Raw genomic sequence first — 20,116 nt, forward strand, 5'->3', positions numbered from 1 at the left:
GTACACAATCCACTGGTCTAAATGCATCATATTTGTCCTGTTTGGTCGGACGCTCGACCTCCCTGTGGAGTGTGAGGCCCGAATAGTGAAGGACAGGTTCAGACACCTTGGCATATTCATCACCACCGATTCTGTGCTCTTCCACACCAGGAACCAGGAGGCAGCCTTGACAAGACTTTGGAGTGATGTCCAACACTGGAGAATGTTACCACTCTCATTGAAAGTGAGAGCAGTGATCTTCAAAATGGCATTACCACATTTCCTTTATGTGCTGCACAACACGCCGTTCCCAGTTCTTACAGCTTACTTTAAGGCAATAGAAAGCGAAGCCAGGACACTGTTGTGAGATGGTGGGCCAGCGCAAATAGCATTTAACCAAGTTAACTTGGGTTAGTACGATGGGAAGATAGCACTGCCAGACATTCAGAAATACTACTGGGCGGTGCAGCTGGCGGTCCTAAACGAATGGGTTCACCACCCCGAAGATGAGCCCGCGTTCCATATGGACCACCTTGTCCTACACACAATGGGGTGTCTGTGAGCCCTTTACACCAACCCAACACATATGACCCTCCAGGTGCCCACAGCACTCACCGTCCAGATCTGGAACTCAGCGGTTAAAAAGTTGGCTGGGGCGATAAGATTACCCAGGCTACACCACTGTAGGACTCCGAGAAATTAGGCACGCTGGAGACCCAATCTGGTTTTGATAGATGGCATCTCATAGATCTCTCTAAAGTAGGGGACCTCTGGACCCAGGGTTGGGTGATCTCTTTCTCAGAACTACAGCGGGACTATGAACTGGTGACCTTGGAGACATTCCGATATCTCCTGATACATCACGATATTCAGTCAGTGATTCCCTGGGGGGGGAGGGTTGACTGGGGAGGGGCTGACTTCCCTGAATCATCACTCCTTGAGATAAGACTGCTTGACGAACACATGGCCGACAAAGCGATGTCCCTTACATACAAGAAGCTGATAACAACCCACTAGAATCACTCCAGCACCTGCAAGGCCAATGGGATCACGACCTGGGAGACCTAGCAAATGATGAATGGGCGCAAGCCTTCACCTCCCCTAGGGAGATGGCCGTCAGGGAGGGGTTCAGAATTGGTGCAGCTTAAAGTACTCCATAAATCTTACCTCTCTTGCGACACAATAGGCAAAATGGGCTGAATAACTGATTCAAATTGTTGGAGGCAGTGTGATCAGGAAGGGACCTTTTTTCACACAATTTGGGGTTGCCCAGTGATTTGGGCCTTCTGTAATTAGTGGTGGTGTGCAGGAATGACGTAAGCAAAAGTAACATGCCAATCTCTGCCAAGTGATGTCTTCTCAATGTGTGGGACACAACAGACTTAAAAGTCATGTTAAAAGATCTGGATGACTTTAGGCATGACGACTGCCAAACGCAAAATTGCATGCCTATGGAGGGATGCATCCCTACCACTCCTGAAGGCCTGGGAAAGAGACATGGATTGGTGCATGGTAGCTGAGAAAGTGGTTTATAAAAGTCGGAGCTGCCCCAGAAAATGGGAGAAGGTATGGGGTTAGTGGCATATCTACAGAGGAAGCCCCTGTGCCGCCCCATTGCAATTGCCACTAATGACGCTGAACCCTGAAGCAGCTCCCAAACACCTGATGACAGAAGGTGAAGTGGGGGATGGGAGTGTGATCATCAAAGATGCGACTACTACTTTTATGCATGACCATACAAGGTGTACTTGTTTCTTTATTGCTTGCCATACAATTAATAAAAAGATGTTGCAAAAATACAAAAGTGAACGCTGCTTGAGTCCAAGTCTTGGCCAAAAATAATATTTGTTAGGTTAGAATTCAAAAGCCAGACTCCACCTATGAAGCTGCTATTTAATTAGCATTCCCTTATAAAACTTTGGATCACAGCAAAGAAAGAGTTAGAGGCTAAGGCAGAAAGTGGCATGGGTTTACTAGGACCGCAGGCTATTCATTTTGGGAAAAATACTTTCTCCTAAGGTTTAATGTGACCGGTTTTCTTTAATGTAATTTATTTGCTTTGCTGCTGAGCTTTGAAAACTAAGAAAGGAAAGCATAACACTGACTACGACGGATTTAAAAGGACCATAGACTTTCTGATACACTTTAGTTAACACTGAAAATTTGTTCTAACAAATCTGAATTAATATAACAAAGAAGGCCAGTGTTTGAATTTGGAAGTCAACCAAAAAATGTTGCCTCACTTTGTGAAACTGACACTGATGGCTGAGCACCATATTAAAATTTAGCTCTAGTATTTGTCTCCACATATGAGGCAGGAGGCGAATGTGTGGCGAGTGCTGTATCATGTCTAAGCTGGTACATGCCACTTTGCTCTTACTTCTTGGGTCTACGAAAATACCACAGAACGCCACATTTAGTGGAATCAAGATCAAAGCTCCAACAATCAATAGAAAGGGGCACTGTTAGGAGTCCATCTCTCCCATGGTGTGTGAACTTCTAACCACAGTAATGAGGAAGTCCTAGAGATTCTTACTCCCCTACCATTTATGCTAGAGATAAATTCCACAAGTCATGGGAAACTTGTTTTTTGAAAAGCATACATCAAAAGCCTGCAATCTTGCATTCCATACTCTGCATTCCACTCTCTACTCCATTCTTTCATATCTCCAAAAGTCTTAGCATGATATCCAAAAATGCCTACACCTACAAAAAATCTTTAGAAAAAATAGGATGTGGGAGAGACTAGGAAGGATAATGTACGTATTAGCTATTATTTAGTTAAATTACCTCTCAAAAGTGCTGGCCTGTGATTTCCAAATATTAAACTCAAGATACAAAGCTGTGCAAACAACCTGCCCACTGCAAAGTTATCTTCACATAGTCTATATAAGGTGCCTTTTATGAAAACCAGGAATCACAGAGCCTTGCGTGAAAAAGAACATACAGTTTATGTTTGGATGTTGTGCTGCTGCGGCACCCACAATACCTATCTGTACAAAGTAACTAGTGCATGGAGACATTGCAATTAGATATTCACGATAAGGGAATGTGGTACTAAATGTTATTGCACAGAAACCCAATGCAGAGTACATTGCTAGTATACACCACAGAAAGATCCGGTGCAAAACGTCGGACATCAGGGAAATAAATAAGGAAAGAAGCATACAAGCAACAAAAGTGTTCACCTTTACTGTTACACGTGAAATAAGTAAAGTGGAGAACAAAAGGCTTAAGAATAGAGGGTATTGTATAGAGGGTATTGTCAATGACTGCCATTAATGTTAGTTTGCGGACAGAAAGAGTTAGCAATATAAGAGGTATATGCATCCATCTGGTCAAGCCAGCAATTATCCTGCTCTGAAGGGCGTGACGTTTTCATGGCCAGATAATGGTTTAAGTTCCACAGGACTGTGCTGTAGAAATCCATGCCCATTTTTCTTCACACCTTTTTTTCTTTTCTTTTATTCATGCACTATAAGCTAAATCTCTTGAGTATTGGCTCCTTTAAATAAATGTTATTACGGTGCTTACGACAAATTACCTGACGTTTCCTAATTTATTTTATTTATATCTTATTTCCTCTTCTTTTTTCTGTTTATTAAAAGTTGATAATTAAAAAAGTCAGAAAAAATTAACGATTTAAAACCGGTAGAATTAATTACTGCAGGATTATGGTCTACACTTCATGGCTCTAGAGTAAATAATTATGTCAATATCAATATACCAGATAATGGTGAGAGAGCCTTAGTAATCTCGCAAACAGTTGTGGAAGGGGAAGAGAAGAATTCTTGTCCAGGAGGAAAAGAAACACAGAATCACAGTAAATGGTGTGTGTGCATCTGGGGACTTTAAGTACCAAGATTCCTACCAGTTACAGTGTGACTTGAGAGTTCTTATAAAATCTCACACCTTTGAAAGTCTCATCTGTTGTGATTCCTTGGCATCTTGTCCACTCATCCAAATATCGGTTTTGCAATACAGATGTCAGTACAGAATAGAAGAAAAATGTCTCATTGACGTATTTCATTTTCCAACATTTCCACATGATTCTTTATGGTCTGGCATTAACAGAGGGACCTTAAAGTGCAGCAAGTGCGTGCCTTTTATGATGCATGAAAGGGCACATTGTGCAACATGCACAGACTATAAACAGGCTGGTTAACAGAAGTCCAAAATTATTAAATGAAGTTATGGTAATCGAGCTGAGGAAGAAACTGACAACAAGACTCTTTCATGCTCCAAAAGCACTCAAAGAAAGAAATGTGTTTGCAATCCGATTCGATCTCTAATATGAGTATTAAAAGATCGTCATCCAAAATGTACACTTACCATGTACATTATAGTTAGGATGTGGTAGAAGCCTGTACCTTCAAACATTAGTTGTCCTAAGAGTTGTCCAAGAATAGGCATTTTAGAACAGAACAGACTTTTAGGCTAACGGTGACAGAAAATACTTGGCTGTAAATGAGAACCAATGAACACTCAAGGGTATAAATCATCTCCAATGGATTATTCAGTGCAGTTCACAATCATCATTTTCTGCTATTTCAGGTAGCACACGTTCGAATCATTGGGGTTGGCAAAAAAGACAGATACATATCTTTTTTCATTGATAGCAATCATTTACAGTTGACCATGACAGGATCCAAGTTCATCAATCCCTGGCAGAAATCAAAGGCTGAAATTTATGACGGGCAGGCCGTTTCACCTTTATAAAATATGAAAATATGCTGATTAACAAATATCAGGTACAAAAAGACCAAGGGCCTTATTCAGAGTTTTAGGCGAAAAACTACCTTTGCACAATCTTGGCGGATTACCCGTCCACTGTTTACAAGTGCATTATAGCCTGCAGCCTTTGCAATACAGAAAACAGGACATCCACCACGCTTTGGCAGAATATCCTGTCCGCCAAACTATAAATCAGTCCTAAGAGCTCCTGTGTAGATATTTCCAAATATCTGAAAAAAGTGAAAAATGTTCATAGCATGACATGGATGGTCAAGATCTATGCCATCACCGACGTAATAAATGTTAAAGTGTAATTACTACAGGAGTTGATTAGGTTTGGCATGAAACAGTGACCATAAACAAACTAATTGTATTTTTTTATACTAGGCTATATGATTTCAACAAATTGTGTAGTAAACGCGCATTTACTTCAACATGAATTTGTCTTGGTCATCACGGTCATCAGCTATATCTTACATGACCTCAGCTTCAGAAGATCAAGGGCATACACAAGAGCCCTGGCTGAGCAGAATAATTGGGTGCTGGCCATGGTGTTTCTGGGAAGAAGCTTCACCTCTACTGCAAGTGATGTTGAAAGAGATATATAGACATGCAAGGAAGTTTGTCATGCCCAACAATGCTCCAGATGATATTTGACGCATGCTTCCTGTTTGGCAAAGAAAATACACTTGCACTGGGGTTGGTATAACACTGGGCAATTTGTCATAGACAGGGGTTTGAGAAAAAAAAAAGGTTGATATGTTATTTTTAAGAGCTAATCTGCTTTGAATAGCATTTACCAGCCTAGGGGTAGTCTAATTTCCATTTTAAAGTAACCAGGGATATTCATTATGTTCAGTGGATCAAGTCACACAGAAGTAAAAATCAACTAAATAGTGCTTCTCCTAGAAATGCATTGCCACTCACCATTACTGCACCATTATCCTGGCCCACAAATAATCGCCGACTTTCATGATGGTAGGTCATTGCAGAACATGGTGCTGCGGAAAGAAGAGTACAAACAAGAGACTTGCAATAAATTGCTTTCAGTCTGATAAATATTTATATGGTTTGTAACATAACCCTTACACAAGATAATAAGATCATTCCACTACCATTGAAAAATGTAGAATACAATCTTGTGCCCCGCCCCAATTGTAAGCCATGGATTGAAAAAACAGGCATTGTGTATTGTTGTTTTAAAACTCAAAGGAATGCCTCTCAATATTTTCCGTATGACAAGCTACCCATTTAAGCTGTTTTTGTGCAATATCCCGTAAAGATACAATTAGTGAGTTCTTTCTCCCTTCTACTTTTTGTTTCTGTTAACAATAGGAATACAATATTTTTTTCATTTATGCATAAAAGTGACAGGGATAAGGTTTTCCCTTGGTAACCTTGAACACGTTCACCAATGGAATGAGGTGAGTATTCCCCTTACCTTTTCAACTCGTGCAAAAAACACTGGCACACATATAAGTAATTCGAAATCCCATTTCCCACTCATAGGGTGCCTCAACTCGATGTCCTCAGGAAGACCCTGGTTTGATAAATTACTTACACCTATTTCTTTGAGGTCAAAACATGGACTGACATAGGTGTACCGGCACTAAAAGACTGCAGGGGTTATTACAACTTTGGAGGAGGTGTTAATCTGTCCCAAATGTGACGGATATACCACTAGCCGTATTACGAGTTCCATAGGATATAATGGACTCGTAAATCAGCTGGTGGTATATCCGTCACTTTACCGTCACTTTTGGGATGGATTAACACCTCCTCCAAAGTTGTAATAACCCCCTGCATTTTTGACCAACTTCAAGCATTCAGTGAACACACTGGATAGATATACAATACCAAATTGTCAAACTTTTTTTACATTTCACATGTGTTGCACAAGCACTCTGGCACACCTTTCTCGGTCAACTCAACTATTTGTGAAACAATATTCTTTCATATGAAACATAATTTTCGTTGTTGTTTATGTGTACGCGCAAATTACTGACCTTACTGGGTACATCGGAGATCATTTGTTTTTTGACTTCCATGAATGTAGATATATGCTGAAAATTAGATCCAACAGAACCATTTGTGAATACATAACTGAAAAGACAGGAGCACCATTCCTGCTCCTTTGCCACAGCTCTCCTGGTTAATATTTTCTCATTCCACTGGAGAGCTGAAGCCTGACAGACAGAAGAAACCATCAAATGAGAGTTGAGACTGAGGTGATGATGCTGGTGTTCCACCTTTTACTGGATTCTCAGCTTCTGTCAGACATCATCCATTCATGACAAAAGGAAGTAAGACCAGAGAGGAATTGCACATGAGATGGTGCCACATGTCTCTGCTTGCTACTTCGTCTGTGTATTTCCCCCAGCCACTATCACCTCTAGCTCCACCGCAGGCCCAGGACCCTCACTGCATGGAAGATTGAAGCCCACATATAGGTCCAGTGCTGAGTATGCAGGCCCAGCACTAGGTTTTGACTACCTGTTACGCACCACAACCTATTCCTTTGAAAATAGAGAAGCAGGCAAACAGGTTCCAGCTAGGAGAAGCAGATTTAACAGCAAGCAAGGTATGCAAGCAGAAGAGGCTGGGGAATGTACTTAAAGAGTGTGAAGACGTGTTGCATGTCTAGCTCAGGGAATGTGTGTTTTACTGAGTGTGTAGGCAATACTTCAGCTCCCTCCCAGCTATATGCTGCACTTTTTGGTACAACTGTGACCATCCCAGAGAGAAAGGTGTCCAAAGCTGTCATTATCTGGCATGCTTTTGGCAAGCTCATGCACAATGCTGGACATCCTAAGCATAATAATGGAAAATGTGGCATACCCATGAGCATTAAAAGCATAACTGTAGCCATCCTGCAACTAGTATATTCTGAGCAACAGTGGCATAATGATGGGTACTCCCAACATAAAGGGCCTGATTTAGAGTTTGGTGGGTGGGTTAAACCGTCACAAACGGGAAGGATATCCCGTCCAACGTATCACGATTTCCATAGGCTATACTGGAATGATAATACGGAGTACGGGATATCCGTCACGTTGGTGGCGGACTAACCCCATATGCTAAACTCTAAATCAGGCCCACAATCCCCAATGAGGCAAAGTAGGAATGCCTTGCATAAGATTGACACCCTTTTATCAGGTTGCCATCTATAGTTTTGTTCATGTATTCATGGCATCTGCTGGCAATGTAGGTTATTAAGAGGATACTGAATATGCAATTTCCAAACAAGTAATATTATGCACACCACTGGCTTCTGGTGGACATTTGTGGCATGAGGTTGACAATTCGAAAACCTAGAGCCTCTCTGGATTAAGTGTGCATCCCTAAAATCCAGTGCCACCCCTCGCCGATGGTGTACTTCCCTGGCTACTTGAGGGCATCTAAGTCAGTCATCGAAGATATACATGGTGTGCCCAGCATCTGGTGTCCACTATGACATATGGCAGCTACCCATTAATTCAATGGCCACACCTGGTGCTCTGCCAGCTATCGCTTGCATTTGGTAACAATATAAATTTATTTCTAATACTTCTCATAACCTGCAGTAGCAACAGTATTGTCCTACTTTCGAAATGGAAGCCTAGCACAACAGGCAGCATGTTATATACTGGTGGTGGCAGAGGGAACGAGGGCCAGGAGTTTCATGCTGTCTTCAAAGGCCTGCTATCCTTCAAAAATGGTCCCTTGACCACAATGAAAATAACCCACAAGTCATCAAAGGGTAAAAATATATCTCTGTTAAGATGATTGCCCAAAGTTGTGCATCTCCAGCATGACGTTGATAACCCTTGCAGCCTCACCAAACATTGGGATTTGCCATAGCAGTGCCATTGAGGCATAATGTATTCTAACCATATTCATCATAACCACTTGCTTCCTTTACATCTTAGCTAATCCAACTACTTTTGGGGTGGTTGATAAGCCCACTATCTGAGCTTAAAGATAGTTAGCAAGTTAGGAGACAGTCTTGCATATACTAAGAGTTCTCATAAGGATTCTAGTACAAACTGTAATTGTGCCACAAAATAGTAGCCCACCACATTCAGCACTGTCATGCCTCATTCCTCAACGATTAGTTTGAGCAAGTCTAGCCTGACCCTACTTCTTTAACAGACTATTGTCAACTTTTTCAAAACAGCATTCAGGTCCTTAAAAACAGATATAAAATAGGGGTGTACGCAGCACTGAAACAAATGAATGTAACAGAGCAAGACAATCAACTTGGCCAATGCAACTCGGCCTGAAACCAAGAGCGGCAGTGTAAGCCAGAATAACAGTTATTTCCCGATGGTAACCGTTTGTCCACATTGACTGTGTACCACTGTTTTGCAGGGTGAGCTTCTCGTGTACCTAAATAAATAAAGGTGTCAGGTGTCCATGTGAGCCACAAGTCAGGAAAGCTGGGATTCAGTGCTGGATGGAGTGAGCCCAAGGTGAGGGAAGACAACAGATTTATCCCTGTTTATCCTTAGGCTCAATAGGCAAATGAAACAAATCTCTTTTTTTCATAACACTATCCACTGCCACTGTTGGGTCTTGATAGTGCACCCATATATTATCTGGATACAATGAGGCCGCTGCTCAGTAGGGTCAACACTACCTATACTCCTTCCCGATGGTATGTTTGCAGCTAGCACTGCAATGACTCAATTATCATGGAGAAAAGGAGTGGTAGCAGTAGGAAATATTGATGGGTATCAATTTCCAGTGCCCAGTTCTTTTAAGCGGTGCCATTAGACTTCGCTCTCACCATGGGACCAATGTACAAATACTTAATCCACCTAATAAACTTCAGTCAAAGTTCATCTGCTTCAATACTTAAAAGAAATACAACCAGAAAACTACCTTGAAAGGCTTTTTCGTAGCTATAGAGGCACGGATGTTCATCGTCACAATGCAATATTTTCTTGATATCATGTGTCAAATGTCTCAAGTTATAGGCAGTTTCTTATATGGCATAAAGGCATTCTGTTCCTTATATACCATGGACAATATTACGGTTACCAATCTTTCTGACAAGAACTTTCCTGATTTCTCTATTCAGCATGGTTAATGATCTACATGTCTTGTAATCTTGGGTGTGCCTAATAGGCATCTGACCCATTACGATAAGTGCTTCCTTCATCGATCGAAAAAATACACTAGTGGATTAAACGTCGAGCAGTACCTGGAGGAGCCTACCGACCAATGCACAACTCCATGCAAAGTAAAGTTCTGCGGAGTCTAAATCCCCCTGGAGACATCCTGTATTTATAATTGTTATTATTTTAAAGAAGTCATCTAATCCCAGAGGACTTCCCTTCAACCGCTCTGCTCTATAGTCCCTCTGAGCAGATGTACATTACCCAAGTCAGTTTATGTAACTTCAGAGTTGCTGTGTGGGGGGCTGTGCACATAATATTTGTAGATACTTTAGTCAGACATCCTTTAATCCCTCCTGTGTGTAACACATATGATCTTGATGAGCTTTAAAGGCCGCCAAGTACTTTTTCTGTAGCCAGGCAAACCATTTTCCTGCCCTAACTGCGTGTACGACCAGCATATGAATTTCATCAGTCTCCATCAAGGATAGAAGTTTCCACTTTTCGCTTAACAATTTCCTTTTCAATTGTTTTCTCTCTATTTGTGCTATGATATGTTCCCATCTTGTAATTTCATTCTCCAGTGTCTTGTGTATACTGGCTGAGCTAGTCAATTTATAGCCTCTGATGACTAACTTCATCGCTGCCCTCCCCATCCCCTGCTGAAACCTGCTCCTTAACTTGCTGTAAAGTTTTGCAGCAGTCTGTTTACTACGCCAAACTGTAATCTCTTGTTGCAGAGTTCCAATGTAAAATTTCCATGAAAAAGCAGCATACCTAGGTCAAACATAGGCCTCCTAAGTGTATCAGGCATGCTTTGTTTGGGTGGCTGACCAGGGTGGTGCATGTCTACCATCACAACAACATTGCAAAATCACCTGCTCAGGGCAACAGTATGTACATATATTTATAACATCGTTTTCAGTGTGTGAAAAAAATCAAACAAATTTCTTAAGCGCACTACTCACCTGGTAGGGTCTCAAGGCGCTATGGGGAGGAGGGGAGAGGAGAGGGGTTACTGCTCAAAAAGCCATGTTTTTAGGTGCTTTCTGAAGGTAAGGAGGTCCTGGGTCTAGCGTAGGTTGGTGGGGAGGGAGTTCCAGGTTTTGGTGGGAGAAGGATCTGCTGCCGGAGGTGGTGCGTTGGACTGTAGCGAGGGTGAGGTCGGCGGAGCGGCGCTGTCGAGTTGGTTTGTGGAAGTTGATTCGTTCGTTGAGGTAGGCCGGTCCGGTGTCGTGGAGGGCTTTGTCAGCATGGACAAGGATTTTGAAAATGATTCTTTTGTTGATGGGCAGCCAGTGTAGAGACCTGAGGTGGGCGGAGATGTGTTTGTGGCGAGGGAGGTTGAGGATGAGACGTGCGGCTGCGTTCTGGATTCGCTGGATACACTGCCCATATTAGGTGCATTTAGCAAACTGACTAATATTGTGAACAGGCCTTAGGGTCAATACTAGTGTACTAAGAAAAGAGTCCTGGGATCCAGCCAGACATCCATCTTTAAGAGAAGAAAATTTAGCTGTGATAATAAATACGTCTCTTCCCTTCTTGGGAGGGTTGTTGCTGTACTGCTTGATGGGGCAGCTTTCCTTAAGGCATGCAGTGTAGACCCTATACCTCTTTAAGTAGGATCACAATCTCATTCTTTTAATATAACGATTCAGACCTCTGACCCTGCAGCTTAACATACACAATTTATCACCACCTGTCTCATATTAACACATCCTGTCACTCACACATCCTGTCACTATTTTCATCATTCACAGACCAAACTCCCATTCTAGACTGTCATTACAAAAGCCATCTTCAACCAGGCACCATTCAAGGTACCCATTCCGCCATGTGTGGCACAAACTCTTTGCTGCCTCCTGCCTGCTCATTGAACCTAACCATCAAACTCTCCTAAATATCCCGCTACCTCTGGCAGAATAAGCCTGCCTCAAACTAGAACTACTGGAAATAAATAAGAGTAGTGTGTGTACCACTTTCCTCCTCAGTAGAGTTTTCCAGCAATAACCTACTTCAGACATGCTGGCTTGATATATCAGATCAGAAGTGGTTGCAGCAGCCTGTTTTCTTGCATCTTCTTTTCAGTTAGAGGAGTGCGGTTCATAATGATGTCAAGAACTGATATTAACGCTGAATGAAAGGACCATTTAAAAAATATTACAGAAAATAATGGTAAATGAAGTAATTTATATTATTAAGCACCAATATTTGGTGTTTACACTAATGTTGGGACTTAGGAAGAATGTTTTCATCCTTTATTTCTTCTACAATCCAAAGCGACTTGAGTACGCACAATGTATCTTTTTTTAAAACACAAAAGCAGGAAGCAGCTGTAGTGCATCCATTATGTTTAGGTATGATAAAAGGTATGTCCATTCTAAAAAACCTAATTTCAGTGTTTTTCATTGATGTATTGTTTCACCTAATATTAGTTGAAACCGAGTGTAATTATAAAGTTTTAAGGGCTATATAGCCTGTTAAACTAGATCATAAACTTTGAGATTTTTTGGTGATTTCCAGCTACTTGGCACTACACACTACCCACCATTGAAACCCCTTTTAATTCAAAGCACTGTGTATAAAGAGAGACTATGCTGTCTACCTGCAAAAAAGAAATACTACCAGGGACTTAGCATATGGTTTACTTTTGTGTGAGGCACGACATATGTTAGAAATGGGGTATTTGGATGGCAGTCAGGTTACCCCCTGTCCAAGCAAGGACCCTCACTCTAGTCAGGGTAAAAGAGAATCACCCTCAGCTAACCCCTGCTCACCCCCTTGGTAGCTTGGCACGAGCAGTAGGCTTAACTTCAGAGTGCTAGGTGTAAAGTATTTGTACCAACACACACAGTAACTTAATGAAAACACTACAAAATGACACAACACAGGTTTAGATAAATAGAAAATATTTATATAAATAAAACAAGACCAAATCACAAAAATCCACCATACACAAGTCAAGTTATCAAGTAAAAACCAAAAAGAGTTTTAATGTGATTTTAAACACAATGCTAATGCTGTTATCGTGGAAATGTACCTGGGTGCGTCAAAAATAACCCGGCACGGTTGGGTGTGCGTCAAAAGGGAATTGCGATATGTCGCTATCACTAACGAGCAAGACCGCGCGTCGTTTCTCCTTCGGTTGGGTCGGCGTGCGTTGTTTCTTCTCTCCGCAGGAGAGCGATGCGTCGATCCGAACAGCACTCTCTGGTCCGGGCAGGCTTTGTGTCGTGTTTACACGCCCAGCGATGTTCGCGTCGGAAATCCTCCTGCACGATGATTCGAAAACCACGCAGCGCGGGTTGTGATCTCACCAGCCTCCATCAGCAATGCTGCACGTTGTTTCTTCAGCCGTGAGCGTCGATTTTTCAGCCGTGACTCGGAGTTGCCTCAATCTTTTCATCGCACGGCGGTCTGTGCGTGGATTTCTTACTTTTGTTCTGCCAGCTTCTCCTTTCAGGGTCCCAGGAACTGGATGGGCACCACTTGGCAGGATAGGAGTCTCAGCAGAGGCTCCAGGTGCTGGCAGAGAGAAGTCTTTGCTGTCCCTGAGACTTCAAAAACAGGAGGCAAGCTCTAGTTCAAGCCCTTAGAGAGTTCTTCACAAGAAGGAAGGCACACAAAGTCCAATCTTTGTCCTCTAGCACAGGCAGAAGCAGCAACTGCAGGATAGCTCCACAAAGCACAGTCACAGGCAGGGCAGCTCTTCTTCCTCAGCTCTTCAGCTCTTCTCCAGGCAGAGGTTCCTCTTGGTTTCCAGAAGTGATCTAAAGTCTGTGGTTTTGTGTGCCCTTTTTATACCCATTTTGCTCTTTGAAGTAGGCTTACTTCATAGAAAAGTATCTCTTGTTTGTGAAATCCTGCCTTGCCCTGGCCAGGCCCCAGACACACACCAGGGAGTTGGAGACTGCATTGATTGAGGGCAGGCACAGCCCTTTCAGGTGTGAGTGACTACTCCTCCCCTCCATCCTAGCACAGATGGCTCATCAGGATATGCAGGCTACACCCCAGCTCCCTTTTGTGTCACTGTCTAGAGAGAGGTGCAAAAACAGCCCAACTGTCAAACTGACCCAGACAGGGAATTCACAAACAGGCAGGGTCACAGAATGGTTTAAGCAAGAAAATGCTCACTTTCTAAAAGTGACATTTTCAAACACACAATCTTAAAATCAACTTTACTAAAAGATGTATTTTTAAACTGTGAGCTCAGAGACCCCAAACTCCAAATGTCTATCCGCTCCCAAAGGGAACCTACACTTTAATCATATTTAAAGGTAGCCCCCATGTTAACGTATGAGAGGGATAGGCCTTGCAGCAGTGAAAACCAAATTTAGCTGTATTTCACTGTCAGGACATGTAAAAACACATTAGTATAAGTCCTACCTTAAACATACACTGCACCCTGCCCATTGGGCTACCTAGGGCCTACCTTAGGGGTGCCTTACATGTAAGAAAAGGTAAGGTTTAGGCTTGGGAAGTGGGTACACTTGCCAAGTCAAATTGGCAGTTTAAAACTGCACACACAGACACTGCACTGGCAGGTCTGAGCCATGTTTACAGAGCTACTATTGTGGGTGGCACAAGCCCACTAGTAGCATTTGATTTACAGGCCCTGGGCATCTCTAGTGCACTGTACTAGGGACTTACCAGAAAATCAAATATGCCAATCATGGGTGAACCAATTACATACACATCTTGTATAGGAGCACTTGCACTTTAGCATTGGTTGACAGTGGTAAAGTGCCCAGAGTAATAAAAACAGCAAAAACAGAGTCCAGCACACATCAACAACCTGGGAAACAGAGGCAAAAGGTTAAGGGAGACCACGCCAAGGATGAAAAGTCTAACAGGGCCCCCCCCAGCTGAAAGTGGGGAGCAACTACCCAACCTCATGGGAGTTCTCATCACTAAGGCAGAAGAATCTGGACAGACCATCAGCATTGGCGTGTTCTGTACCAGGGCGGTGTTCCACCATAAAGACAATCCCCTGCAGGGAAATGGACCACCTCAACAGTTTTGGATTCTCACCCCTCATCTGCATTAACCATCTGAGGGGCATGTGGTCTGTCTGAACCCAGAAGTGAGTCCCAAACAAGTATGGTCTTAGCTTCTTTAACGCCCAGACCACAGCAAACGCTTCACGTTCTATGGCACTCCTCCTATGTTCCCTGGGAAGTAACCTCCTGCTAATGAAGGCTACAGGTTGATCTAGGCCCTCTTCATTAAGCTGTGAGAGTACTGCTCCAATACCATGCTCTGAGGCATCTGTTTGCACACAAACTTCTTGGAGTAGTCAGGTGCTTTCAGCACAGGTGCTGTGCACATGGCGGCCTAAAGGGCATCAAAAGCGGTCTGGCAAGTCTCTGTCCAGATCACCTTCTAGGGTTGCTTCTTAGAAGTCAACTCAGTCAAGGGGGTAACAATGGTACCATAACCCTTGACAAACCTCCTGTTGTAGCCAGTGAGACCTAAAAAGGCTCTCACTCCAGTCTAGGTTTTGGGAGGCTCCCAAGCCAGAATGGTGTCAATTTTTGGCTGTAGGGGTGCCACCTGGACACTCCCTACCTGGTGTCCCAAGTACACCACAGAACCCTGCCCTATTTGGCACTTGCTTGCCTTAATAGTGAGGCCTGCCTTCTGCAGGGCCTACAACACTCTGCAGATGTGTTGCAGATGTTCCTCCCAGGAGGAACTAAAAACAGCAATGTCATCCAGGTAGGCGGCACTGAACTCATCCAGCCCAGCCAGCGCCTGGTTGATCAACCTCTGAAAGGTGGCAGGGGCATTCTTCATCCCAAATTGCATCACTTTCAATTGAAAGTGCCCATCTGGGGTAGAAAATGCAGACTTCTCCTTGGCCCCCTCAGTCAAGGCAATCTGCCAATACCCAGACATTAAGTCAAACATGCTGAGGTAGGTATCAGCTCCCAACCAATCAATTAGCTCATCAGCTCAGGGAATGGGGTGTGCGCCAGTCTTGCTGACCGCATTGAGTCCCCAGTAGTCCACACAGAACCTGAGTTCTGGAGTGGCACCAGGTGCCGCAGCCTTTGGGACCTATACCATTACTAAATACTAAAAAAGTTAACACAGAAAAGACCATTCTGCTACAAACTATAATGCCCCACTAAACTAGCAACTTAGCCTTATTTCGCCCTTCTTTATTTTCAAAGGCGGAAATGTTTACAGCAGTACACAATGAGCAATAGAATCAAAAGTAATACACTATTTTTCTCACTTATTGAGAAATAGCTAAACCACAAACGTCTATGTGCTTCAAAATGTCAGTTGGGAAACATCTTAAAAAAATATAGATGGAAAGGAAGGAAATGTAAACATTTTTTTTTTTTTAAACTAAACACTAGGATCACTTTCTTCTAGCCTATAGAGACAGTTGAAAACTTTTTAAAGAAGTCAACGGAAATCAAAAACATAAAATCATTGACATTATGCCTAATGACAATTACTAGAAGACAGCGCGTTCACCATGCACTGCTTATAAATAAGCCTTTATATCATATTGATCAATGTAACCGGCCCAATGACCATCTCTAAATCACAGATTATCCAGTGTCACCAGAATAGCGATGTTGTTTTGAGGAGTGATGTAAAAGGAAAGGAATGACCATGCTGCTTAGTAGTTGATGTGTTTCTCAATCAAACTTCAAAACACACTTCTTGAGTCCAAAGAATATTTGCCAGTATCCTTGTGAAAGAAGATACCTGTCCACTCCACTGTCCTTGATGAAGTATTGTGTACAATTTTTCCCATAAAGAAGGGTTCCCCAAAATGCACTGAGACAAAATGTAAAAGTTCAAACAATGAAAATGAAACAGATTATTGTGCCTTCATTGTTTAAAATAAATACCTTTGCTTTCCATTAGAGAAGGATAGGTGCCTATCATTCACATTGAAAATAGTCTTATTCTATATATTTATGTAAGCCTAGATTGAGACAATTGACTGCGCTGCTTGCCCAATGGCACACTCTTGTTGAAGATTGTGGACCCATGGATTCAAACTTTCATTTGCTATTATGGGTTTTCCGTTGCTGCATACCTACAGGAAACAAATGCTAAAACATATCCTTTAAAAAAAACTTTAATCTTTGCAACTTAGACGTAGAGACTGTGTCCAAGAAGTAGAGGGCTAAACAACTGTTAAAGTTAGTAGGGCGCAATGGAAGAACGACATTACAAGACATTGTGGTCAACAAAGGGGCAATCACAAGAATTCATTTTGGGACTCCAACCAAAGAGAAAGATTTGCCTTAACCAATTTGCATGTTTAATTGTTGTACATGACATAACTTCTTCTTATATTTATAGTCTAGAAGACAGGGTGGGGAATTTTTGTAGCATAACTCTAAAGCTTAACCATGGAGGTGACTGATTAAACTATGATTAATTTGTCTGAGGCAATGTGATAATCGGAGAATAGCCTGACAATCTACTCCAGGGTAAGGACAGAAGTCCTCAAAATAGGACTAGAAATATATACCACAGCTGTCCCTTATCCAATATCCACGCCCCTGTATTGACTTGTCCAGTTTACTTCATTCTTTGTTTGTTTGTTTGTTTAAAAAAAATCCCAGTTTAAGCCGAAATTAGCAACCAAAACGTCCTTGGTCAATACACAAAATCAAAACTAAAGAACTTACATGACATTGTGTGGTAGATGCTGGGCCAATACTGACCACTGTCTCTTTTCAGCCATATTCTAACTGTTCTGAAAGAAAGAGAAGAGTAAGGTTAGTTGCCCATTCACTATAGTTTATTGCAAAGCACTGTTGAGACTACTGTTTTAAGACAACAAATGTTATGTATTATTATTTTTTATTTTTAAATCGCTGAGACTATCATGGTATTACAGGTACATTATTTTCCAATACCACTTTGCAAGAACATCGGACCATTGTTACACCTCCACAAAACTGAAATCACAAAATAACATGGTCCAATAAAGTTATTGTAATATAACCATAGATGTTTTCTTCTCACCAAAGGAGGCAGAAGCTCCTCAAAATAGTGAGAAAACAGTTCCCATCAAGTTAAAATCCACTTAATCAACACTTCTAACAAATTCAACAAATGTTATTTCATCCTTTACTCCAACGCCTTGCAGGAAATGTTCCCCCTCAGCATACGCTACAATCTGTTTTCCCACCTTTTAAAAAAATATATTTTCATTGTCAAAAAGGAGCATAGCATGGTTGTAGAAAACAAACAAAAGAAAAAGAAAAATAGGGTACTCAATTCACAATGGGAGGATTCTGCCCATATCAAATTAACCTATGGTGGACATAAATTTCCCCCAATAAATACATCATTTATTGTAACAAAAAGTCTACACTTCATATAAACCCCTGACAACTACCCAACATAATCAGACACCCAACAATTAATATATTGTAAGCCAGGAGCACAACTGATTACTAATTCACTTGATTTGTTTACATCAGTATCCAAATTTGTTCACAAAAGCTATTAGACCACGTAATACAGGTCAACCAGAACCAAGGAGTGCCATTAGGGGATAGGGTTTGCTCAAGACCACAGAAGGGCTACTTCTTTAGGTGGTCAACCACTCCCTCCAGCCGAAGCTCACCTCAATAATTACAGTCAGTATGGACTAGATCCGCTTCCCGTGTTTTCTGGCGCCCCTTCCCTTACAGTTATACAAAGATCTTTCTAAATTATACATACCCAGCATCTGGGAAAACCACTACTGTATTGTCGGTGGTTCGGGATCTTTCCATGCCATGGCTATCAATAGAAATGCTACTGTCATAGAGGCAAACATAAAATACCACTGTCCCTGATCCCCTGAGCAAGAAAGGTCAGTTCCAGATAACATCAGTTAAGTGGTTATGTGCAGATCATTTTTTTAAATACCTTACTCTAAAAATCCTCTATGCTTTTTATAAGTGCCCATAATTTAACACATTCATAAAACATATGTATCCAATCAGCGGCTGCTGCCCCACATCAAGGACATTTATCATCAGCCCGTCTACCCCACATAAAAAATATAAGTTCAAAATAGTTTTAAAATGCTGAGTCTTCAAGCTTGCCGTTAATAGCATCTTCAACCCCACCTCAATAGATGCACCGATATCGAGACCCTGGGTCCCTAGTTTTCCTCCCCCATCAAGCACCTTGAGATTCAAGGTCATCAGGCTCCAGTTCAATCAGCACTGAATAAACTTGGCCAATCCTGCTACCATGATGCAAAAGTAAATCCGTAAGGGGGGCCTTTTTAACTGAAAATTGATCATTCCCTAGTTTAGTCAACATATCTCTAATCTGGAAATATTTTTTTTTAAATGTATTAGTTAAACCAAAATCCTACTGCAGATCAGCAAACCAACAAAAATGATCCTGGTTAAATAAATCCCCCAATCCAGTAATTCCCACTTTTACCCCACTGCTAGCAATTCCAATCATGGAAACTAGATTTGAAAATGGGGGAGTGCTATAATGAGGTATAATAATCATACTTTCCCACTCCAATTTTTTTATTAACCCAATACTTAATCTTGGCACCAGCTCCCATGATTTTAAATTTGACTTTTTTGAAGTAGCTTGGTTTGATATGTCTAATAAAGGAGCCCCTAGCTTCACTACCCAAGGCTAGTTTGTAGATACTTAGGGGATCCAAGTTTGAGAAGCCAAGCGACCAATTAGATCCCTTAAATATAAACAAGTCCCCCATGTGTTCCAAAAATGCTGCCCAATAATAAAGCCTAAGATTGGGTACTGACCATCCTCCACAAACTCTTGAAAGAGACATATACTTTAGGGCCCGCTGTTCCCAAGTATATCGCCAGATGAAATTTGAGCAAACAGAGTCCATTCTGCTTCCAACTCTTGGGATAGGTGTGTGAGATTCAAAGGGCCCACAGAATTCCTACAGTTGTAAGCTAAAAGAACTGTGGGGTTATCAATAACCTGCTAGAAGAAGCAGGTTATTGATAACTCCAAAGCAATATTGGTGTATATTGGCAATTTTGTGCTGAAAGAAGTGAATTTTGAAAAGGCGCACCCTGACTCGCAGCGCACTGTGGACGACTGTTCACATTTTGTCAGCCCAGACTTTTGTCATATGACTGTGGAGCAGAGATGACAGCTCAGAAAACTAATCCAGTGGGCACAAGTGAACACGTCTGCGAAACTTAAAATAATTTGGAACAACCAGATTCAGGTCTTCACTTCTGAAATTAAAACTAAAGAATGGGTAGGATCTAATCCCGATTGGATAAAAAAAAAAGATAATTTTGTTCCCCTTTCTCCAACTC

The 20,116-nt window shown here is 41.8% G+C and overlaps 1 protein-coding gene across 1 annotated transcript in view; it reads right to left on the reverse strand.

Moving 5' to 3' along the window:
- The window catches only part of WDFY1 (WD repeat and FYVE domain containing 1), a 213,021-nt gene that overhangs the window by 148,737 nt on the left and 44,168 nt on the right, over positions 1–20,116 (reverse strand). Inside the window, exons 2-3 of the mRNA XM_069213483.1 lie at positions 17,480–17,547; positions 5,641–5,714 (exon numbers count right to left, since the gene is read on the reverse strand). Coding sequence (XP_069069584.1) covers positions 5,641–5,714; positions 17,480–17,547 — 142 coding nt within the window. The remainder of the gene's footprint in view (positions 1–5,640; positions 5,715–17,479; positions 17,548–20,116) is intronic.

This window comes from Pleurodeles waltl, chromosome 11, assembly GCF_031143425.1.
Source record: "Pleurodeles waltl isolate 20211129_DDA chromosome 11, aPleWal1.hap1.20221129, whole genome shotgun sequence".
Lineage (NCBI taxonomy): Eukaryota > Metazoa > Chordata > Amphibia > Caudata > Salamandridae > Pleurodeles > Pleurodeles waltl.